At 39.4% G+C, this 23034-nt stretch overlaps 3 protein-coding genes, 1 non-coding gene and 1 pseudogene across 6 annotated transcripts; 3 read left to right on the top strand and 2 right to left on the bottom strand.

The window, feature by feature from the left end:
• Positions 1-1419: 1419 nt before the first annotated feature.
• On the bottom strand, positions 1420-5328 carry LOC149113288 (GFP-like fluorescent chromoprotein cFP484). The gene is made up of 4 exons (XM_089288180.1): positions 5203-5328; positions 3218-3436; positions 2126-2335; positions 1420-1736 (listed from the first exon to the last, which is right to left on the bottom strand). The coding sequence occupies exons 1-4, from the start codon at positions 5325-5327 to the stop codon at positions 1592-1594; spliced, it is 699 nt and encodes a 232-aa protein (XP_089144306.1). The 5' UTR covers position 5328; the 3' UTR covers positions 1420-1591.
• A 6659-nt stretch (positions 5329-11987) lies between these two features.
• On the top strand, positions 11988-14303 carry LOC110067220 (GFP-like fluorescent chromoprotein cFP484 pseudogene; annotated as a pseudogene). Its single transcript, XR_016206864.1, has 2 exons — positions 11988-12163; positions 14135-14303. The product of XR_016206864.1 is annotated as a GFP-like fluorescent chromoprotein cFP484 pseudogene (transcript).
• Positions 14237-15552, top strand: LOC149113289 (GFP-like fluorescent chromoprotein cFP484). Of its 2 annotated transcripts, XM_089288187.1 has the most exons (3): positions 14237-14352; positions 14531-14740; positions 15143-15552. In XM_089288187.1, the coding sequence occupies exons 1-3, from the start codon at positions 14306-14308 to the stop codon at positions 15285-15287; spliced, it is 402 nt and encodes a 133-aa protein (XP_089144313.1). In that variant the 5' UTR covers positions 14237-14305; the 3' UTR covers positions 15288-15552. The 2 variants fall into 2 exon arrangements, with proteins under 2 accessions (XP_089144313.1, XP_089144312.1); XM_089288186.1 differs by lacking the exon at positions 14237-14352.
• A 4383-nt stretch (positions 15553-19935) lies between these two features.
• LOC149113290 (uncharacterized) lies at positions 19936-20394 on the top strand. Its single transcript, XM_089288191.1, has one exon. The coding sequence runs from the start codon at positions 19939-19941 to the stop codon at positions 20335-20337; it is 399 nt and encodes a 132-aa protein (XP_089144317.1). The 5' UTR covers positions 19936-19938; the 3' UTR covers positions 20338-20394.
• Positions 20395-20688: 294 nt separating this feature from the next.
• On the bottom strand, positions 20689-20760 carry Trnah-gug (transfer RNA histidin (anticodon GUG)). Its single transcript has one exon. It is a non-coding gene; the product is annotated as a tRNA-His (tRNA).
• Between the last annotated feature and the right edge of the window lie 2274 nt (positions 20761-23034).

The following is a 23034-nucleotide window of genomic DNA, read 5'->3' on the forward strand; positions in this document are numbered from 1 at the left end:
GTCTGCTTCTATCCAGTCCGTTTAGAAACATCAATTACACGGGTTTTTCTTCACACATGAAAGACAATGCTTGATATCGCGTTTTCTTAATATATGTCAAAATATATGTCAAAAGACACCATATGCTTATAGTAGCATTTAAGCAAGCTACAAAAGATTAAGACATCAAGCAGTAACTTGAAATCGTCTCCACTTGCTTTTTAAATTCTCTCTTTCTTTAACTAAATCCATCTTAGCAGTTGGTTTTATGTTCATATAAGGTCAACCCTCTATTAAGCGGCCATCTATTAAGAGGCCACCCCATGTTAAGCCGCCAGTACTCAAAGTCCCAAATTTTGTTGTCACTAAGAAAATTACCATATAAAACCCCAACCGGCCACCTCTATAAAGCGGCCCGCTTACCTCTAAGTCGTCCCGATAAGGGTTTTCTAACGCCTTAACCCCAGTAAGAGGCTAGCCAAAATTCAATACACTTAGAAGGAAACTGAAGAAAACAAATAGCGGTTACGAACATCACAAATAGACGAGCATGGTCTAAAAAGCTTAACTGTATTATTAAATTGACGTTTCGTTTGTAGTTTGGCTTTGTTTTAGAAAAGGCAATGACAGAAAAGAGTCCGAAATAGAAAGAGACTACCGTCGTCTTCAAGTGATTCCATGTTGCTTTATTTGCATTTCAATAAGCGGACGTTTCCACTAAGCCTCGCAAATGCCTATTTATCTGCCAGCCACTATTAAGCAGACACCTACCATCAGTCCGAGCATGGCAGCTCAAATAGAGGTTCGGCTGTATACATCGTTACTGATTCAAATAAAATGATAAAGATCACTACAATTAAACTTATCATTTTAAATAGCCTAATATGAATGTATTGCATGTCCGACCATGTAAAAACTGCGTACCTATTCTTAATTGAGTTTAACAGCGTTTCTTGTTCGGCGTGTCACTAAAAGTTTCTGCTTATATTTCACCTTTTTATTTAATTTAATAAAAAATGCCGACATCTATTCAGTCTTCCAATTCTCACTCCTATACAAATAATTGGTATGATTGATAACACACACTTCAAGATGAGATTTTAGCGTCTTATCGTAATTGTGTATGTTCATGCGTGTGAATGGTCATCGGCTGAATAAACCCTTCAAAAAAGATGTCTTCAACAGCACGAGCTTGAACGTATTTGCCTTGTGTGGTCTTAATAAAATAACATTTTGTAAGAGTGGACTGGCTGCAACATCAGATTTCAGACTGTTTTCGTGAATTAATGAGAATATACTGTCATCGATAACAAGTGCTAAAATAAAAGGACAAACGATTGAATTGTTAATTACATTTACCGCAGACCTCACTCTTCCACACGCCAAAACTCTACGATAAGAAAACTTCACAAAACCTGGCTTTGACAACAAGTTTATTTTCACCAAAGTTCTCTTATTTGGATCTGTATACAAGTGAGTTTAAAAGTCAATCCTCGTAATGTCACCCCGCAACAACGAGAACAACACAAAACCTTTAATTGGAAGTATCTAATACTAATCCGAGTAAATGACATTTATCTTCTTATTGTCGTTCTGGCTTTTTATTAAGCCTTTACTTGGCTTGACTCGACAGCGTAGAACAGCGAGCTACGGCGTTCTCATACAGCTTAACTTTGCTGTAGTCCTTGTCATGGCTCAAAATCTCAATGCGGTGGTCAATATAGTGATAGTCTGGCAGCTGGACAGCCTTCTTCGCTCTGCAATGGAGCAAACAAACTCCGATCAGTAACAGTGGGCATAATGCATAAGCATGTGACAATGAGAATACTGTATTATGAGTGAAAACCTCTAGCACTGATAGATGCCAGCTTGCAATGTTTCCTCGAATCACAAAAGACAATTTTATTCCCTCCTAAATAAAGTTGTGTGTTGCTACTGGATCTTGCCGTTGAGATCCAAGTACTTTTGGTGTAGTATCCTAAGAAATCCCCATTATGGACATTAAATGTAGAGCAAACGGGGTTAAGGTCACTGATTCTACTAAGATAGCGCTAGCGTTCACTAACAATTGCTTATATCTTGATAACGTTTCGTCGTTTACTTCTTATTCTGTGTCGCTAAATTCCTTAAATACATTAAAACTCACTTGTAAGTACTTCTGAAGTCACATCGGTAATGGTCGCCGCCTCCAAGCAACAGAGTCATGTTTACATCACCCTTCAGCACTCCATCACGCACATACATTTTCTCAGTGGATGGCTCCCATTTCACGGTCTTCTTCTGCATAACTGGACCGTCGGAAGGAAAGTTCAAACCGTGAAATCGAATTTCATAGAAAAAGCAGTCGTCTTGCATTCTGATGAAAGAGATGTCACACATAAATACTCAGTAGTGTTGCCATTACCACTTAAAAAAAAGAACATTAAACTTGTGGTTTAAAATATTTCAGAATGACACTTTCGACTAGTAAAAACAACAACAACAGCAACAACATCAATGCAGTATAGTAACAGTTGATTTTTGAATAAACTTCAAAAAATGATAATGAACAGATCAAAAAAGGTGCTTACATGCAGTAATATTATGAGAACGAAACAAATGTTAAGTTGCTGGAACACAATATTATACTTTTATCTCCGCAGGAGGTTAGCTTTATTTAGTTGCAGGTCCCCCACCTTTCAAAAATTTTTGTGAAGAAAAGACGTTGAGGCTTGGCAATGAAAATTCTGTTCGCGTTTTTTGTGTTGTTTGCGACACAAATTATTCCTTTAATTAAAAGCACCGATGCTATGGAACCACAACGCCTTGGGCATCACTGGCATTGATAAACCTCAGATAAAGTTTTGGATAAACCCGTTCTCCAAAGAAAAAGGTTTGACTGCGTGTCATGTCTTTATAGAAGGTCTCTTAAGGGGGAGGTGGGGGGGGAGTTGATCGGGTTAAAAGTAAAGCCGTTTTGACGTCCGACTTAACTTAGCACAAGTGAAAGCTATGACGTTAATCTGTTCGAATCCATTGCCTATGAATCAATCCTAAATTCTCACAGAAAATCTGTCTTTGAATATTTAGCACAAAACCGTGGCAAAAGAAATGCTATTTTTCATTAGAATTCTGTTTGAACGTTTCGATTCGTATCCAGAACTCTCTATTTTCCATTTCCCCATAAGCACTGCGTTTGCCCCCCAATACATTAGCTATTTTTGTGAAATGCTCTTGGGAATATGCAGACCTCCCTTACCTGATGTCGCTTGAGACAGTGCAAATGCCCCCGTCTTCGTAAGTCATGCTTCGTTCCCAGGAATACCCCTGCGGAAAAGTCTGCTTGAAATAGTCTGCTATATCATGTGGATATTTGGTGAATACCCTGTTGCCGTATTGGAATGCTGATGTCAAGATGTCGTAAGCAAAAGGCAGAGGTCCGCCTTCTTTGACTGTAAGGTCTATGGTCTGTGTTCCCCTAAAACACAAACAAGGAACCAGCTTAGACGAAAATATTCTGTTAATACATGTATGCAATGCAGTCTGACACCTATAAACTCCTGTGAAGTAATGTTAGCAGATGTCTACTTGGTGTAATCGACATGGCCAACACTATTGAAATTTTAAGCTTTAATCATTTTCGCGAGACAGCATCCTGTTTCTATAGATTTAGCGGGTGGCGAATATGGTCCTTGAATTTCCCAGGTCTCGCAGATTCGTGTTTTAGCGGTTATGTGCGTCTTGCAGTCACGACTTTTATAGGAAACTATCTCAGAGTCTCGATTTTTCGCAAGGCCGGCTAAGGGTCTCGAAGTTCCGATTCGATCTTCTCTCCGTTTTGTAAACGACGTCTTCTCGTCACTTGATATCGAATTTCAATGAATTAAGCAACTTACAAATTTCCGAGAAAAAGTTAATCTTAACTTCTCCTAAATTGTCTGAATTCAGCAAAAAGTTACAAGACCTACCGCAACGTCCGTTTTGGCGCCAGAAGAACAGTTATTTTGTTTTAGGATATCATGCATAACGTAGTGTGTTTTAATCGAATCTCCAGTTCCAGCCAGTTTGAAGAAACTGGCTAAAAGGCTGTACAAGCTCATTCTAGCTCTCAACGGCGGCTTTCAACTAAATCTGGGGATCGCATTTTACTCAAGAGTCTGAACGTCTCGCACTCGCACTGTGAAGTCTCAGTCTCGCAATCTAAAAAGTCACAATGTTTCGGGCTCGCAGAGAAAAACGCTTGTTTCGGCGCCGTCTCGCAAAGTCTCGCATTTACCATTCAGCATCCCTAATTAAGCAAGCGATTAATTTGGTTTCCGACATTGAGGGTCTGACCTCTAACACTGAAAAGCGCAGGATTGTTTATTTCTTAGTAAATTTTTGGTGGCTTCCTTTTTTTCTTCTTCTTTCTCTTTATTTGTGCAAATCAAAATCAAATGACAACGTTTCTTTAAATCTAGGAGAATGCCACATAAAAGCATTGTCTTTATTGTCCATATTCATTTGCATCCGAGTTCACAAAATTGCACGTTTGCCCCCGTAAAGATAACAGTGAGTTCACCGTTTGGGTCTCTGGTTGCCCGCTTTTTTCAATAATGTGCACTTTTTCAGTTCTTACTTTGACATAAATGTTAAGCCAACGACCTCTTAAAGAAAAGAAAAGCTAAGAAAAAATAAATAAATAAATAAACATTAGAAACCAGGCGAAAAACACGCGATAAACTAGAATTGGTAGGTTTAAAAGCTTTAACACGTACGGTTATGGCTTGATCACGCCCCACTGTACTGGGTGTGTCCTTCAATCTAATACAATCCCGCACTGAATTGAATGAAGCGTTTATTTTCAGGTAAAGTTTTTCCAGCTTAGAAACACATAACAAATAGAGCGTACGAATCAAGTGGCATATATACCAGAAGAAAACAAAACTTTTAGAATCTTTGATCAATTCTTGTTTCAACATTAGTTTTTGATTTCTTGGCAAAGTCTAAAATTCTTGATCTCAGTATATTCTTAGTTCATCGTCTTAACGGTCATAAGATCAAATAAAGGGAAGATAAACTCTGTATCTGCTGTTCTAGAATGGAGAAGAACGGCTTTGGGCGAATCTCCGTAGTAAATCTCGCTCATTAGAAAAGCCTGCGAAAAACATCTATTTTCTTAATTTAGCCACTGTTCGAAGTAATTAATGCAAAGTGACCGTAAACCTGAACACAACAAATAGACATTTTTAAAGTTTTACTTACTCGAAAGGCTTGCCTTTTCCATCCCCTTCAATAACGAACTTGTGCCCATTTACAGCGCCTTCCATACGCAGCTTGATCTTCATGTCTGGTTTAACCACACTCTGAGGAATAAGATTGGGGTGCATGAGTCTGAGATCAGTAACCAATTTAAAACAAAACAAAACAAAATAAAACAAAACAACAAAATAGTAGAGTAATTCATCATGATCTGTGCAACACTTACCATGATGGTAGACGTAAAGTAAGATGTCTGCCTTATACAGCTCTCGTTTTTTGATCTACTCTCTTCGAAATCTCCGAGGTGAATGGGACCTCAACAGAGAGAGCGTTACTTTAAACCTGAATGTCACACCTGAAATGCCCTTTTAGAAAACAATTATAAGTCGGGAACCCTTTGTATCAAAGCTGACTAAAGACAAACGACCGGAATTGAAATTACCCTGGAATTAAATAAAGTAAAGTAACTTTTTTTCATTATCTTGAACTTCATATTTGTTAATTTACCTATTCAATAATGTAGTTACCATATGGTATCGAAAGCGCAGTCATTTTGACGTATAATCTGCGCCTCTCCACATGGCTACTGAACATTAGTAACTTTATCGAGTAACTTAGAGGAAAGAATAAAATATGTTTTCATTTTTTTCCCCTTGCATGATTTTACCCTGCAAAGAGTGAGCACTAAAACTATTTCTAGAATGTCAAAAGTCGACCTTGGCCTGTGATAAAAGTCAATCCGGTCGCGACAAAAGTCGACCCGCCAAGGTTTTCATTTCTTCCTAAAAATAAACAAAACCTTTCGCAATTACAATTCTTGACTGGTGCTTGTTTCGTATGGTTTTCATAAAACTTGTGTAAGGCAGTAAACGTCTGCCCCCGGGGAGGACTTCCATATAAAAAGGACAGGAGTGCTCGTAATACCTTTTAGGGGTTATAATAGTGGTTTTGGTACCTAGCTCTTCGGGTGTTTAGCCTCAAAAGGTCCACAGCGGGAGCTTTTGCAGTACCTTTTAAGGTATTGAGCCGAAGAAACATGACAGAAGAGAATGTGTTACGTAAGAATTGGTACCTCTTAGGGGAGAAAATAATTTCAAGCCATTCTTACAAAGCAGGATCTTGGTTCCTTTTAGGGCTTCTTTTCGAAATTTCTGACGAGGACCTCACTTTTTCTTTCTTTCTTTCTTTCTTTCTTTCTTTCTTTCTTTCTTTCTTTCTTTCTTTCTTTCTTTCAGGTGAAGTCCCGCTAGGGCTCTTGTCTGAGTGCTTTCAAATGGTTAACCCTTCGGTTGTCAATCAGTTATATTGACAGGTGTAATCATGCGAGGATTGTTTATTAGAAAATATTTTAATATCAACTTCAAAAACGCGAGAAAAAGGAAAGTCAATTATTATTTCTTTTCTTCTTTGACATTTTCGTTACTGTTAACCTTAACTTTTTCGGTTAAGAAAGAGTCACAATATGGATGGCATCAAAATCGTTGTCATTTTCTCGACTAGGCTGGTCTCCAGACACATGGCTGGTGAACATTACTAAATTTAGCAAGTTGCCCGGAAGAGGTAATTAAATTCACCCTTGATCTCACAGTTCTGAAACAGGGAACACTAGAATTACTGATGGTATGTTGGTGCTCTCACGTACGACCAATCGAACTGTTCATTTTTAATCAGTAGATGACGGACTACAAACATTTGTATGTTTTATATTTGTATTGGTTGTTGAGAAACTCCATTTTAACTAAACTCGCATAGAATATTTGTTTATGTTCGTCACAGAAGGAGGCTTAAGACAGAAGAGTATTTGAAATATCAAGACAGGTCTCAAACACTTTGGCGAATTCATAATCGAGGAATATTTTGGCTAGATTTTGTTCAAGTCCGTCAAATCTGCTTGCCTTATGGATTGGCTTGAAGCAACCAAATCCACAGAAAAAAGGTCAAGTTTTTGGTTCGTAAAGTTTCGCAAACTTACCACGCCTCATAGGAGAGGTTGTCAACGCCGTCATGCCACCAACCAATCAAACACAACCTTGCAACTATCAAAGGAAGTTCCAATGAAATTTGTTGGAGTGTTCATATGGGAAAATTTCATCCCAGTTACAGTGATTCGTTGAAAATTAGAAGCATTTCTTGAATTTACAATGTCCTTGGCCCGTGATAAAAGTCAACCCAGTCGCAATAAAAATCAACCCGCCGGAGTTTTCATTTCTCTTTAAAAAATCTTTTGCAATCACGTTCCTTGACTAGTTCCTTTTCCATACGATTTTCAGAAACTGCGAGGTGCTTTTCAAATGGTCAGCCCTTGTGGTTTTAATCAGTTATTTTTGACAGGTCATACGCGTATATGAGCATTGTTCACCTGAATTATCTTAATGTCAAGTTCAATAAGGCAAGAGAAAGAGGGTTATTTTCAGTTTCCTTACTCTGAACTTAGGTTTGGTACTGTTAACCTTTTTCGATTAAGCGTCAGCACTAAACTGCTCCTCAGACACACAGCTGGTGAACATTACTAAATTTAGCAAGGTGCTCGAAGGTAACCAGATAATAACATTCACCCTTGATCTTACAGTGCAGATTAACTCATTGAATGTCTGGAGTCTGTTGGGAATTTTAAATGCCCTAAGGTTACTGTAGACCTCTAGACCACCTCCTTAATATACCTGAGAATTCTAGCTCTGTCTTACCTTCCTATAAGTAACATATGTTTAAATATGTTTACCACTTACTTATTCCACAGTATTATGTGTGTCTAGTAAATGATCGGTGTTTTATGGGAGCTCGAATTTATATACTGACTGAGTGTGTGGTCGTTAAGGCCAATATTGGTTTGTTAATTTATAATACTGTGGAATAAGTAAGTGGTAAAGATACATAGACATATGTTATTCATAGGAAAATAACACCGAGCTAGAATTCTCAGGTATATTAAAGAGTTGGCCTAGGGGTCTACAATAACTTTAGGGCATTTAAAATTCCCAACAGTCTCCAGACATTTAATGATTCAATGAGTTAATCTGCACTGTAAGATGGGTGAATATTATTATCTCGTTACCTCCGAGCACCTTGCTAAATTTAGTAATGTTCACCAGTTGTTTAACTGAGGAGCAGTCTAGTGCTGACTCTTTATCGAAAACATTTAAGGTTAACAGTAACAAAATGAAGCTCAAAGTAAGGAATAATAACCCTCCTTTTCTTACGTTGTTGACCTTGGCATGAAAATATTTCATTGGAACAATGTTCGCATGATTACACCTGTCACAATAACTGATTGAAACCACAAGGGCTGACCATTTTGAAAGCACTTCGACATTTTCTGAAAATCATATGCAAAAGGAATTAGTCAAGAAATGTGATTGCAAAAGATTTTTAAAGTGAAATGAAAACCTTGGAGGGTTGACTTTTACTTCGACTGGGTTGACTTTTATCACAAGCCAAGGACATTTTAAATTCAAGGAATATTTCTTTTCACTGTACTCACTCTAACTGGCATGATGAAATTTTTTACCATATGAACACACAAGCCCAGCTGACCGGGACGAAACGTTTTTGACTGAATAACGTCGCTTTCGCATAAAAGAGGCCAGAATAATGTGTTTCCATTTCAAAAGCATGCGAACTAGCTTATAAGTAAAGTTACTAGCATTACTCAGCCAATGATACAAGTTTATGGTCCACCATTTTGATTTTGTTCCTTTCCCATAAAAAAAACAAAAACAAAACAATTGCAAAAACAAAACAAAACAAAACAAACAAAACAAAAAACAACAACAACAAAAAAAACAGACAACACAATTTATCCCGGTAACCGAGCCAGCCCGATTACCGGGCTCATATGAAAAGCCTTTACTCATATTAACAAGCTATTGGAGAGGAGCATATAAGTCGTGAAAATGACCGCGCTTTTGATCCTATATGACGACGTAAAAAATAAGTCAACAAAAAAAGAGGTACTTAACTTTATTTAACCTCGGAGTGATTCCAATACAGTATTTATCAAGACAAGTTTTACTATCTCGCGAGGTACTGTAACTTTGCCTGAATTTCCGGTCACAAAGGCCAGATGTCGCTACTCGCTAGACCAAAGACAAAATGTTTTCACTTCATTTACGGACTTTTCCAGCCTTATCTAGCCAAAAGTATCCCAGTGAAAACACAATTATTACATTCTGGATCAGTCAATAGAACTTCCTTAGGGAGTTCTAAGCTTGCATTTGATCTGTCGGCGGCATGATCCCGTTCACAAACTATTTTATAAGGTGGGATAAGCTTACAAACTTTAGGAGCCGAGAACTTGGGCTTTTTTTGCTTGGATTCCTTTGCTTCTTAAGCAAATAGTTTAGGCCGTTGTCGTTAGATATGATGGATTCTAGCGGAACTTGGGCAAAATGTTCCTCGATTGTGAATGTAGGTTTGGGATTTTTAAAGGGGGTTTTGGGGCCTAGTCTATCAAGTTGCAAAATTAAGCTAATCGTGATCTTGTATAGCTTTAGGGTTTCAGTTTCCCAGCGGCACACCCCCAATCCCCAGAGCACTGACCTAAACGAGAAATCAAAGTCTGACGGTTTGCCCAAGATTTTTGGGGGTCACTGACTTTAGTTTGAGTCAAAAAGTGAGGGCTGATCATTAATCACCAAATAAAGAGAAACTGGGCAATTTCCATTGGTAGTAGGCTTATAAATGTTCTCAGCTTATGGTAGATCATCACTGGATCAGATGCGAACAAAAGGTATTGTATCCAGCGACTGTTTTCTCACAAAACTTGATATTACTTGTTCAATAACGTTCTCCTTAAGAAAACAAAGAAAAATAATTGGATTTAACGGATGTTGGTCGTCTTGGTCGTTTCTCAGAGATATACACTCCTTTACGACTTGAGTCAAAGGATAGGATTTTAGATTCGGACCACGATGCAAATCAGCAAATTCCCACAAATTTTAATTCAATGGGTTACTTTCACTGGAACTTCCTTTGATAGTTGCAAGCTTGTGTTTGATTGGTTGGTGGCATGACCGCGTTGACAACCTCTTTTATGAGGTGTGGTAAGCTTGCGAAACTTTACGAACCAAAAACCTAAGCTTTTTCCGTGCATTCGGGTGTTTCAAGCCAATCCATAGGGTAAGCAGATTTCACGGACTTGAACAAAATCTGGCCAAAATATTCTTCGATTATGAATTCGCCGAAGCATTTGAGGCCTGTCTTGATATTTCAAATACTCTTCTGTCTTAGGCCTCCTTCGTGTGACGAAGATCAACAAATATTCTATCCGTGTAGTTAAAACGGAGTTTTTCAACAGCCAATACAAATATCAAACATACAAACGTTTGTAGTCCGTCATCTACGGATTGACAATGAACAGTTCGATTGGTCGTACGTGATAGCACTAACATACCATCAGTAATTCTAGTGTTCTCTGTTTCCACTGTGAGATCAAGGGTGAATTTAATTATCTCCTCCGGGCAATTTGCTAAATTTAGTAATGTTCACTAGCCGTTTGTCTGGAGACCAGCCTAGTAGTAAAAATGACAACGATTTTGATGCCATCCATATTGTGACTCTTTCTTAACCGAAACAGTTAAGGTTAACAGTAACGAAAATATTAAAGAGGGAAGGAAGTAATAATTGACTTTCCTTTTACTCACGTTTTTGAAGCTGATATGAAAATCATTCCAAATGAACAATCCTCGCACGATTACACCTGTCAAAATGACTGATTGACAACCCAAGGGGTGACCATTTGAGAGCACTCGGGCAGATGCTCTAGGGGGACTTCAATATAAAAAAAACTGAGGTGCTCTTCATAAATTTCGAAAAGAAGCTCTAAAAGGTACCAGGATCCTGTTTTCTGGGAATGACTTGAAATTATCGTCTCCCCTAAAAGGTACCAATTCTTACATAACACATTATCTTCTGTCATGTTTTTTCGGTTCAATACCCCAAAAGGTACCGCAAAAGCTCCCGCTGTGGACCTTTTGAGGCTGAACACCCTAAGAGCTAGGTACCAAAACCACTATTATAACCCCTAAAGGGTACCACGAGCACCCTCGTCCTCTTTATATGGGATTCCTCCCCGGGGGCAGGTGTTTACTGCCTTGCGCAAGTTTCTGAAAACCATATGAGACAAGCACGAGTCAAGAATTGTAATTGCGAAAGGCTTTGTTTATTTCTATTTTTAAGGAGAAATGAAAACCTTGGCGGGTCGACTTTTGTCGCGACCGGATAGACTTTTATCACAGGCCGAGGTCGACTTTTGACATTCCAGAAATACTTTTAGTGTTCACTCTTTGCAGGGTAAAATCATGCAAGAGAGAAAATGAAATTATATTTTCCTCTTTCCTCTGGGTCACTCGATAAACTTACGAATGTTTAGTCGCTATGTGGAGAGGCGTAGATTATATGTGAAAATGGCTGCGCTTTTGATGCCATATGGTGGCAACATTAGATAAGTAAATTAACAAAAATAAAGTTTAAGATAACAGAAAGAGTTACTTTACTTTATTTCATGCCAGGGTAATTTCAATACGGGTCGTTTGTCATCAGTGCAGCTTTGTTACAAAGGGTTCCCGACTTATAATTGTTTTTTAAAAGTGCATTTCGGGTGTGACAGTTAGGTTTAAAGCAGCACTCTCCGTGTTGAGGTCCCATTCACCTCGGAGATTTCGAAGAGAGCAGATCAAAGAACGAGAGCTGTAAAAGACAGACATCAAAGTTTACGTCTACCACCATCATAGTAAGTGTAGCACAGATGATAATGAATTACTCTACTGTTTTTTTGTTTAGTTTTGTTGTTTTGTTTGGTTTGTTTTGTTGTTGTTTTTTAATCGGTTACTGATCTCAGACTCATGCACCCCAATCTTATTCCACAGAGTGTGATTAAACCAGACATGAAGATCAAGCTGCGTTTGGAAGGCGCTGTAAATGGGCACAAGTTCGTTATTGAAGGAGATGGAAAAGGCAAGCCTTTTGAGTAAGTAAAACTTTAAAACTGTCTATTTATTGTGTTCAGGTTTACGGTCGCTTTACATTAATTGCGTCGAACTGTGCTTTAATAGATGTTTTTCCGATGCTTTTCTAATGAGTGAGATTTAGTACCGAGATTCGCCTAAAGTCGTTCTTCTCCATTCTAGAACAGCAGATACGGGGTCTATCTTTCTTTCATTTGATCGGACGACCGTTAAGGCGACGAACTAAGAGCATAGTGATATCAATAATTTTAGACTTTGCCTAGAAATCAAAAACTAATGTTTAAACAAGAATTGATCTAAGATTCTAAAAGTTTTGTTTTCTTGTGGTATATATGCTACTTAATTCGTAGGCTCTATTTCCCATGTGTTTCTATGCCGGAAAAACTTTACCTGAAAACAAAGGTTTCATTTAACAGTGCGGGATTGTATTACATTGAAGGCACACCCAGTGCAGCGGGGCGTGATCAAGCCATAACCGCACGCGTTAAAGCTTTTAAACCTCACAATTCTACAATCATGGACAAAAGTCTTGGGACAAATTTGCACTTTTGGCGCTTTTGCGCACATGCCAGACGCGAATACAACTTCACCTGCCTAACCTCGCTCCCCATCCCCTCATACAATGTTGAAAACTAGTACCTGCAATTTCACCTGATTTTCAACATTGTGTTGGGTGGAGAAGGGGACAGCAACGCGTTTTTAAAGGATATAGCAGCGGTTTTTTCAAACTTCAGTTCTAAAACACAGATAATTCGTTACATTACATAAGTGTCCCACGGACTTTTGTCCACGGTTGTAGTTTATCGTGTGTTTTTCGTCTGGTTTCGTATGTTTATTTCTTGTCTTAGCTTTTCTTTTCTTTCGTTGAGTTGGCATTTATGTCAAAGTAAGAACTGAAAAAGTGCACATCATAGAAAAGAACGGGCAACCAGTGACCCAAACGGTGAACTCACTGTTATCTTTGCGGGTGCAAACGTGAAATTTTGTGAACTCGATACAAATGAAGATGGACAGCTAAGCCCTTTTTTATATTTGGCATCCTTGATATAAAATTGTTGTCATTTAATTTTGATATAACCAAATAAAGAGGAAAAAGGAGAGAAGCCACCAAGTATTTCCCAAGGAATAAACAATCCTGTGTTTCTCCATGTTAGGGGTCAGACTCCCAACGTCGAAAATTAAATTGATCACTTGTTTAATTAGGGGCGCTGAATGGCAAATGCGAGACTTCGCTAGACGGCGAGACCATTTTTTTACATTGTGACACCCAGACTTGAAAGTGTTTTAAGTGTGAGCGCGAGACGTTCAGACTCTTAAAATTCCAGCTTAAAATTCCAACTTCTACATCTTTTTAGCCAACTTCTTCAAACTGGCTGGAACTGGAAATTCGATTGAAACACACTACGTTATGATATCCTAAAACAAAATAACAATTCTCCTGGCGCAAAAAAAAGGACGTTGCAGTAGGTTTTGTAGCTTTTTTGTGGAATTCAGACAATTTAGGAGAAGTTAGGATTAACTTTTTCACGGAAATTTGGAAGTTGCTTAATTCATTGAAATTCAATATCAAGTGACGAGAAGACGACATTTATGAAAACAGATAAAAGAACGAATCGGAACTTCGAGACCCTCAGCCTCCCGAAAAATCGAGATTCCGAGACAGCTTTGTATAAGAATCGAGATTGCAAGACGCACATAACCCCTAAAAAACGAGACTGTGAGACCTGTGAAAATCAATTTAAATTTTGCGAGACCTACAGTTTTTCAAGGACCATATTTCGCCACCCGCTAAATCTATAGAAACTGGATGCTGTCTCGCGAAGATAATTTAAGCTTAAAATTTCAGTACTGTTGGCCATGTCGATTAAACCAAGTGAACTTCTGCTACTTCTCAGGACGTTGAATCAGACTGTATTGCATACATGTATTAACAGAATATTTTCGTCTCAGCTGGTTTCTTGTTTGTGTTTTAGGGGAACACAGACCATAGACCTTACAGTCAAAGAAGGCGGACCTCTGCCTTTTGCTTACGACATCTTGACATCAGCATTCCAGTACGGCAACAGGGTATTCACCAAATATCCACATGATATAGCAGATTATTTCAAGCAAACTTTTCCGCAGGGTATTCCTGGGAACGAAGCATGACTTACGAAGACGGGGGCATTTGCACTGTCTCAAGCGACATCAGGTAAGTGACATGCCTCCTGCGGAGATAAAGTATAGTAATGTGTTCCAGCTAGTTAACATTTGTTTAGTTCTCATGATATTACTTTAAGCTCCTTTTTCAACTGTTTATTATCATTTTTTGAAGTTTATTAGTCATTGTAACATTACTGAGTATATATGTCTGACCTCTCCTTCATCAGAATGGAAGGCGACTGTTTTTTCTATGAAATTCGATTTCATGGTTTGAACTTTCCTTCCGATGGTCCAGTTATGCAGAAGAAGACCTTGAAATGGGAGCCATCCACTGAGAAAATGTATGTACGTGATGGAGCACTCAAAGGTGATGTCAACATGACTCTGTTGTTGGGAGGCGGCGGTCATTACCGATGTGACTTCAGAAGTACTTACAAGTAAGTTTTTATGAGTTTAAAGGATTTGGTGACACCGAATAAGAAGTAAACGATGAAATCTCATCAAGCCTTTGATAAGCAATTCCTAATGAAGGCTATCTTAGTAGAATCAGTGAACTTATCTCCGTTTGCTTTATATCATCCGGGATGTCCATAGTGGGGATTTGTACAGGATACCACACCAAAACTACTTGAATCTCAAAGGCAAGATCCAGTAGCAACACATAACCTTTTTTAAGAGGGAATAAGATTTTTTTTTTTTTTGTGAGCCGTGAGGAAACTTCGGAAGCTGGCATCAATCAGTGCTAGGGGTTTTCGCTCATAATACAGTATCCTCATTGTCACATGCTTATGTATTCTGCCCGCAGTGTTACTGATCGGAGTTTGTTTGCTCCATTGCAGAGCGAAGAAGGCTGTCCAGTTGCCAGACTATCACTATATTGACCACCGCATTGAGATTTTGAGCCATGACAAGGATTACAACAAAGTTAAGCTGTATGAGAACGCCGTAGCTCGCTGTTCTATGTTGCCAAGTCAGGCCAAGTAAAGGCGTATTAAAAAGCCAGAACGACAACAAGAGGAAACAAAGTAGTTTTCATTTTTATTTACAGTTTTTATTTTCAATTTTTTTCTATTAAATGGCATTTACTCGGATTAGTATTAGACACTTCCAATTAAAGGGTTTGTTTGTTTGTTTGTTTGTTTGTTTGTTTTTTGTTGCGAGGTGACATTACAGGTATCGACTTTTAAACTCAGTTGTATACAGGTACAATAACAGAACTTTGGTAAAAATAAACTTGTTGTCAAAACCAGGTTGTGTGGAGTTTTATTATCTTAGAGTTTTGGCGTGAGGAAGAATGAGGTCTGCTGTAAATGAAATTAACAGATCAATTGTTCAAACTTTTATTTTTGACATGTGTTATCGATAACGGTATATTCTCTTTAATTTATGAAAACAATCTGAAATCAGATGTTGCAGGAAGTCTACTCTTAAAAATGTTACTTTATTAAGGCCACAGGTGGCTATGACATATAGTAAATATGCTCATGCTCGTGACCTTGAAATATGCAATGAAGATGTCTTTTTTGAAAGGTTTATCAACGACCATTCACAGCTATGTACAGCCACAAATATGATAAGACGGTAATCTCATCCTGCAGTGTCTGTTATCAATTACACCAATTATTTGTATTAGAGCGAAAATTGGAAGACTGAATAGACGTCGGCGCTTTTTATTTGCATTATTTAATATTATAATTAAAAAGTTGAAATTGGTGCAGAACGTTGATCAAGCTTTTAGTGACACGCCGAACAAGAAACTTTGTTGACCTGAATTAAAAATAGGTACGCACTGCGTTCATAGTCGGACTTGCAATACATGCAGAATTAGAAGTTTTGCAGTGACCCTTTATCATTTTATTTGAATCATGAACGAAGCATACAGTCGAACTTCTATCTGAGCGGCCGCGCTAGGAGAAATGGTAGGGTCATTTAAGTAAATTACAAATTACCAAACCATCAAGCATGTCTGAACTTGAAACTGTGTGCGTTCACCTTTTCATTAAATCCTCACTTTCTTTAACTAACTCTGTTTCAGTAGTTGATTATTTTTATACACAGTCAAACCTCTATTAAGCGGCCACCTGTTAAGCGGCCACCCACTGTTCAGTGGCCAGTTATCAGAGCCCAAAAGCAAATTTTGTTTTCAGTAGAAAAGTACAATGTAAAACCTCAATTAACCGGACACCTCTATAAAGCGGTTACGGTCACTTTTTGGTCATCTCGATAAGGCTTTTTTTTATCATCTTACCCCTATTAGGAGGCCACCCAAAATTTTGGCTTAGTTTTGGAAAAGGCAATGACAGTAGAAGTTCGAACTAAAAAAGGAGAAGCTGATTAAAAAAAAAAAAAAAAAAAAAAAAAAAAAAAACATTCCTATTGTTGTCTTTGATGATTTTATGTTGCCTTAGCCTGATTTCTATTTGAATCAGCTGACTTTTCTACTAAGCCTCGTGCTAATTCCTCGCGAAGGCCTATTTCCTTCCACTATTAAGTAGACATATACCATTTCTCCGAGCATAACCACTTAATAGAGGTCCTCCTGTATGCGTCGTTCATTACTCAAATAACATACGAACAAATCAAGTTGTGTTTATTAGGTGTGCAGAATAACCAAAAGGTCGGACAGAAGACTGGATCGAATACTAAAAAACTACAGTACCGTGTCCATTCTTAACTACATTCGATAAATTCATGTTACCACAGCTCCCTCGAAAAGACACCTTTCGATCCATCGTCGAAAAATCTACTTGTAAATGCTGCCAAGCCGAATTTTGCAGTTTTCTTTGTGTTGAAAGGGGCGACTGCTTCGTAAGACTGCTAAAATGTCTTCTTCCGTTTTGGACATGCTCACGCTTCTCGGGGCTGCAAAGCGCTATCGCTTTTAAAAATGTATTTCTTGGCTACATATTGAATAATAATCAATCCGACCCTAATTTTTATTCAGACGTCTTTCTTTGCGTGTTTTAGTCTTAAAAAGCAAACAGGATTGGCTATTTGACCCTCGCACGTGGTGATCTGAATGTTGTTTGCTCAATTAATTTGTTTGTTCAAGAAATGCTTAGCTAATTTCATTACTGGATATCGATGTGTGTCGAGTAAATGATAAGCATTTTATGGAAGCTCAAATATATATATTAACTGTGTAGTCGTTACAAGCCAATTTCGGTTTGTTAGTACTGTTGAATGGGTAAGTGGTAAAGATATTTAAGACGTGCTATAAATAGGGGGTTAACACAGAGCTAAAATTCTCAGGTGTATTAATTAATTAGGGGTACGTCTAAAGGTCTACAGTAATCTTAAGGCATTTAAGATTCCCAGGAGACCCGTGATATGGCAAAATTAAATATGGCATCTTTGATGCCATATTGTGACTTTTAACCGAAACATAAAAGGCAAAAGGTAACAAAAAGAGGTGCAAAGCAAGAAAAGAATATTAATTAACTTTCTTTTTTCTCAGGTTTTTGAAGTTAATATTTAGCTCTTATTAACCGAGCAGGAGGTCTGTATGGGAGAATCTTGACCGAGGTCGTGAGTACAGACCGAACGCAGTGAGGTCTGTACACACGACCGAGGTCAAGATTCTCCCATACAGACCGACTTAGCTCGGTTAATACGATGTTTATTACATGGCAAAGAAGAAAACTTTAATTCGTTTAATGTAACTGCTTTGTACTAGCTGACATTTTGCTTGCAAACGGCGATGAGTTAACTTAAACCTGCCGAAATTTGCTCGTCCTCTCTACTTTTTTTTTGTCATCAGGCTTTTTGGCACTTCCATAAATGATTGAGAAGAAAATAAAAGAAAATGGTGAACATTTTTGTATTTTAGTTTGCTACATTTTCAACGCAAAATGAAACCGGTCTGGATGCCGGTCTAGATGGGAAAATCTAGACCGCGGTCAATATCGATTTCAGCCAATCAAATTCGTGAATTCGGTAGTCCCCAGTCCTTGTGAGACACAGCCATATAATAAAATTCCATATGAACAATTTTTGCACGTTTAATTTACACCAGTCAAAAATAATTGATTGACACCCCAAGGACTGACCATTTGAAAAGTACTTAGACAGGCGTTTACTGTCTTCTACAAGTTTCTGAAATTCCATGAAATAAGCACCAGTCAAGAAATTTCATTGCAAAAGATTTTGTTGTTGTTGTTGTTTTAAGGGAAAATGAAAACCTCGAGCTCGGCAGGTCGACTTTTATCGCGACCAGCTTGACTTTTATCACAGGCCAACGACACGTGAAATTCCAGAAAGGCTTTTACTATTCACTGTTTGCACTGTAAGATTAGCAAGGAGAAAATAAAATTCTAATTTGTCTTCTGGGTTACTCGATAAATTACTAATGTTTACTATCTATAGCTATGTGGAGAGGGGCAGATTTTTCATGAAAATGACTGCAGTTTTGATACCATATAATGACCACATTAAATAGGTAAATTAATGAAAATGAAGTTTAAGATAATAATAATAATAACAATAGTAATAATAATAATAACAATAATGATGATGATGGTATTGATAATAATAATAATAATAATTAAAAAAAGGTCTAGATAGCAGCAGACATGTAAAGATTTTAAGGAAAACGACCAATTTTTTAAGTTTAAAAGACATGTTTCGACAGAACTTCTGTCATCTTCAGTTGAATGAATGATTACAAAGCAAGTTGAATAATAAGTAGGCAAAAATGCTAATTAAGACAAATAGTAACAACAGAACGTGAAAAGGTGTAAATTAAAAGGATAATTTTAGATTTACATGGTGTAATTGCTGATTGAGGCAGGGTAGTTCTTTTTGAATAAGGATAGCCTCCTTTATCTTGAGTTGAAAGCTGGTAGTGGCGTGATCTAAAATATGAAAGCAGTCTATTGAACACAATGAGCGACAACGTTCAGAATTCTGAAGATGTTTGAAGATGTGAGAGGCCCTATCAACGGCTAAGTGCTCACGTACGGGTGTGGAAAAATGTCGGGAGGTTTCGCCGACATAACAGGCATTACAGCACGCACATGTAAACTTATAAACCACACGTGAGCGAAGCCCGCTGGGGATAGGGTCTTTCACACCAAAAAGGTTACCTGCACAGGAAAAAAAGTTAAGACAAAATCCGATAGAAAATCGAGCAATTTCAGGTTTTAGTAGACAAAAGTCTGGTACAGTCATTTTTACACGTTCTTAAAGCTTAATACATAAATAATTGCCTGAAATAACACCGGAAACAATTTCCCATGGGAACAAGAGAAAATAGATTTCAAAGTTCAAAGAACTTGTGCAAACACAGGCAAAATTTCATCATCAGTTTCATTTCACCAGTACTTCCAAGAGTAGTCAATAGCGCTGATAGGGGCAGTAACCAATCAGGAGCCAGGGATTGTACCACGTGACCATGATTTTCCCATACATTCTCTTAAATTTGTAAATCCAAGATGGCCCCTTGGTGGGCAGAAAATGGCGCTCGTGACGTCACAGGTCACGCGCATGCCCAAATAAGGGCAACATGAAATCGAGGTTGTCACGTGCATGGTCAAATAAGGCGCTAGCCAATGCCTGAAATCGAGGTTCGGATGTGGAAATAAAAGGGTTTGCGTGAGTATCGAGTGGGTAATGTTGTTTTGAGATCGACAAGAAGATGTCTTCAGAGGAGAGCAAGACGAAGGTGGAGGTGATTAGTATTCCTTCAGGAGCGTTGCCGGCTGACATTCCGAGAGAGGAGTTTGCATCGAGAGTGTTGGATGCCGTGAAGGAAAGTCTTCTTGGAAAGATTATGAAAAGCTCCATTAGGGACAGTACAGGTAACCTCCTGAAGAAAGAGATGACGAAGCTGGCGGATGAGGTGATCAAGTTCAGACAGGCCATGTCAAGGAAGATGCTGGAGGACAAGTCTCTGGATGAAAAGGAACCTGTGCGTTTGGAGAGGTTGCCGGAGAGTTTTGAGGCCGGATGGAAAGAGTGGAAGAGCGGTTGGGGCGACGGAGAAGAGTTGGCGTACCGAGCATTTATCGAAAAGATGACGTCACCAGAGGAGTGAAAAAAACATTTTTATTCATGCCTGTAACTAATAAAGATCCTTTAACGAGAGAATGTACATGGTTTGTTGCGTGATTTTTTGCATCATCCTGATTGCTTGCACGTCATTGGTTCCCAGGTGCACGAGGGATAGCATCATGGTCTGTGGGGTGAGAAATTCTCCGTGAAGGCCTGAGGAGGATTCGAACACGCGTCCGAAGGGCCAGATCTTGGAGAGGTCTCTTCGCATGTACCAGGGTTAGGGAAAGTGTTGGGTGAGGAAAAGGAGCATGACATCTTCGTCGGGGTGGGGTGCGTCCAAATAGATTTTACAGGCCAGGGGTCTCTATAGGGAAAAAAGAAAAAAATTTAATGCCCCGACCAGGAATCGAACCTGGGTCTTTGAGGCCACAACTCAACGTCTTAACCATTAGACCATCGAAGCGCTTACTTCTTTAGGACTTGGTTTTGGGGCTGTCATCGTGAGGTAGTCCGAAATTCACGGTTTTACAATGAGGGCAGAGTATTTGGGAGGGTTTCAACCGCTCAGTGTGGAGGGCTTTGCAGGTTCCGTGAAAGAATTGGTCGCAACAGGGTGTCAGGAAGTAGTCTCTGATACTGTGCTTGAAAGTGTATCCTTCCTTGCACCATATACATTGGGGGTTAGGAAATCGAGACATGGAGTCTGAAAAATAGAGCAAAAACAATTTTTTATTGGACACCACGACTTAATTGACAGTGTGGGACGTGTGCACGGTCCTATTGACCGGCGCCCTCATTTTCTTCGGGATGACAATCAATAAACGATTTGACGTGATTGACACGTGACAGGGCCTGGTCGTAATTGTTTCCCAGGAAGACGGGTTCGTAACAGTCGGTTTCCACATTGTGGTACATGCCATAGACGACTCCGCAACAGGTTGCGTAGACGCACCCTAGTCCCCATTCTTTTCTAAGTGGTCCCGAGATAGCGCGTATGAATTTGGTGTGGGTCCCATTTCTTCTCAATTCTAGGATGGGTTGGCGGCAGCAGGGTCTCAGCTGGTTGAATACGTAACAATGGAGGGGTGGTTCCATGTCTAGAATTGAAGCAATTGCCGGTAAGTGTCGCGTACAAAGTCTACATGGATGACTAAATCGTTGATCTCGTCCTCGTCAAGGGTCCCTAGCCTCTCCTCCAGGAACAAAAGATCTAGTTCGTCTAGGGCCACCCGGATAAAATCTAAAAGTTGTTCTAGGTCAATGTACAAGGGGGTCTCTTCTTCTTCGTCCTTCATCCACTCTCTCACCCGCTTTTCCCTAGTGGTCAATTCTACGTTACACTGCTCTAATACTTCCATACTCACTCGGTATTTCGAGAAGCCACAGCAACGAGAGTATCCACAGTCTTCTGTAATGGGCGCTCATACAAGTTGAATAACTCAGAGTGAAAAGTGAACGGTCCAACTCGATTTTTATACACACGGTATAATGGTGTCCAGTCTCCTACCGTGAGTGGGTGTGGTAGGGGGGATACCCCCTATCCCCTGGGTCGGTGGTAACACGTGACTTTGTCTTGATCTGTGATTGGCTGGACGGATCTTCATAAAGCGAATCCACGCCGCCCCCGATCTTCACTCTGAGTGTCTTCACTTGTATTGAGCGTCATTATGGCCTTGAGGGAGATATATCTGCAGAACAATTTCAGACCTAGAAAGCCCGATGTCACTTATGAGGAAGCCATTGACCGAATGGATGCACCCTGGACCCGGTTTTACGAGGACATGAACTTTCCCATCCGGGATTTGTTGGCGGGTCGACGTTGGCTTGTGGGCATCAGGGATTCCAGTCAGCTCGAGGTAATGCTGCATCAGATATTATTTTTCATGGATGAGCAGAGGGAAAACTGGACGCGGAGTTTGTTCCAGTACCGTAGCACTGAGAAATGTTTTAGCAGGACCTTGTTCAACTCGATCCGTACCATACGTAAGAACATTGTATGGGACGTGAAGGTGAAGCCGCCCGTGGACAGGATCACGTTCCATAGACTGATGTTGTGTTACGGTTTCGAACCATTTCAGTCCACATGGACCAAGAGACAAAGGAACACTGCTAGACGCTATGTGAACGTCATCAGTTTTTATTACAGTACTTTTAACCAATGTAATCAAGTGACAATGAGATCGATGATCAACGCGGAGGATAGATTACCCAACATGTAAATATTGTGAAATAAAAATCGGAGTGTGTCTTTTTACGAAAAACTGTGTGTCTCTTTTTTCTTAGTTTGGGTTCCGTCCATTGATCAGTATGGCTTCGGCGACTCCTCGCGGGTATTCGTCGATCCATTGAGAGAACTTGCAGGTACGCTTGGGACACTTGAGATAGAGCCTGTCTGGGTTGGACTGAGAGTGGGAGGTGGCTAAGACCAGGGATTTGCTGCATAGACATCGGAAACGGGCTGGGTCGATGTTCCTGTAGCAGGGGTGGGTCTGTTCTTCGACGCGTCTCAGGTAGGTGCTCACCTCTTTGGCGCCACAGGTCACATAACACTTGGTGTAGAATCTGGAGGAGGGACATCGGTAATACTCCCACCAGGTACCACCTTCGGGGGTTTTCACTCTTCCATATTCCATGGGTACCATGCAACGCGGGCAAGTGGGATCTTGGGTTTTCAGTTGGTTCAGGAACTGATCGGGGTCGAATTCCTCCAACACTTGTACTTCGGTGAATTCTCCTT

Source organism: Orbicella faveolata, unplaced genomic scaffold (genome assembly GCF_042242905.1).
Source record: "Orbicella faveolata isolate gen_17 unplaced genomic scaffold, um_ofav_v1 contig_15, whole genome shotgun sequence".
NCBI lineage: Eukaryota > Metazoa > Cnidaria > Anthozoa > Scleractinia > Merulinidae > Orbicella > Orbicella faveolata.

Coding starts and splice junctions, on each gene's coding strand:
- LOC149113288 (XM_089288180.1), bottom strand. CDS start 5,327: ATGCACCCCAATCTTATTCCTCAGAGTGTGGTTAAACCAGACATGAAG. Junction 3,437..5,202: donor GGAAAAGGCAAGCCTTTCGA/GTAAGTAAAACT, acceptor TTTGTGTTTTAG/GGGAACACAGACCATAGACC. Junction 2,336..3,217: donor ACTGTCTCAAGCGACATCAG/GTAAGGGAGGTC, acceptor CTCTTTCATCAG/AATGCAAGACGACTGCTTTT.
- LOC149113289 (XM_089288187.1), top strand. CDS start 14,306: ATGACTTACGAAGACGGGGGCATTTGCACTGTCTCAAGCGACATCAG. Junction 14,353..14,530: donor ACTGTCTCAAGCGACATCAG/GTAAGTGACATG, acceptor CTCCTTCATCAG/AATGGAAGGCGACTGTTTTT. Junction 14,741..15,142: donor GACTTCAGAAGTACTTACAA/GTAAGTTTTTAT, acceptor GCTCCATTGCAG/AGCGAAGAAGGCTGTCCAGT.
- LOC149113290 (XM_089288191.1), top strand. CDS start 19,939: ATGTCTTCAGAGGAGAGCAAGACGAAGGTGGAGGTGATTAGTATTCCT.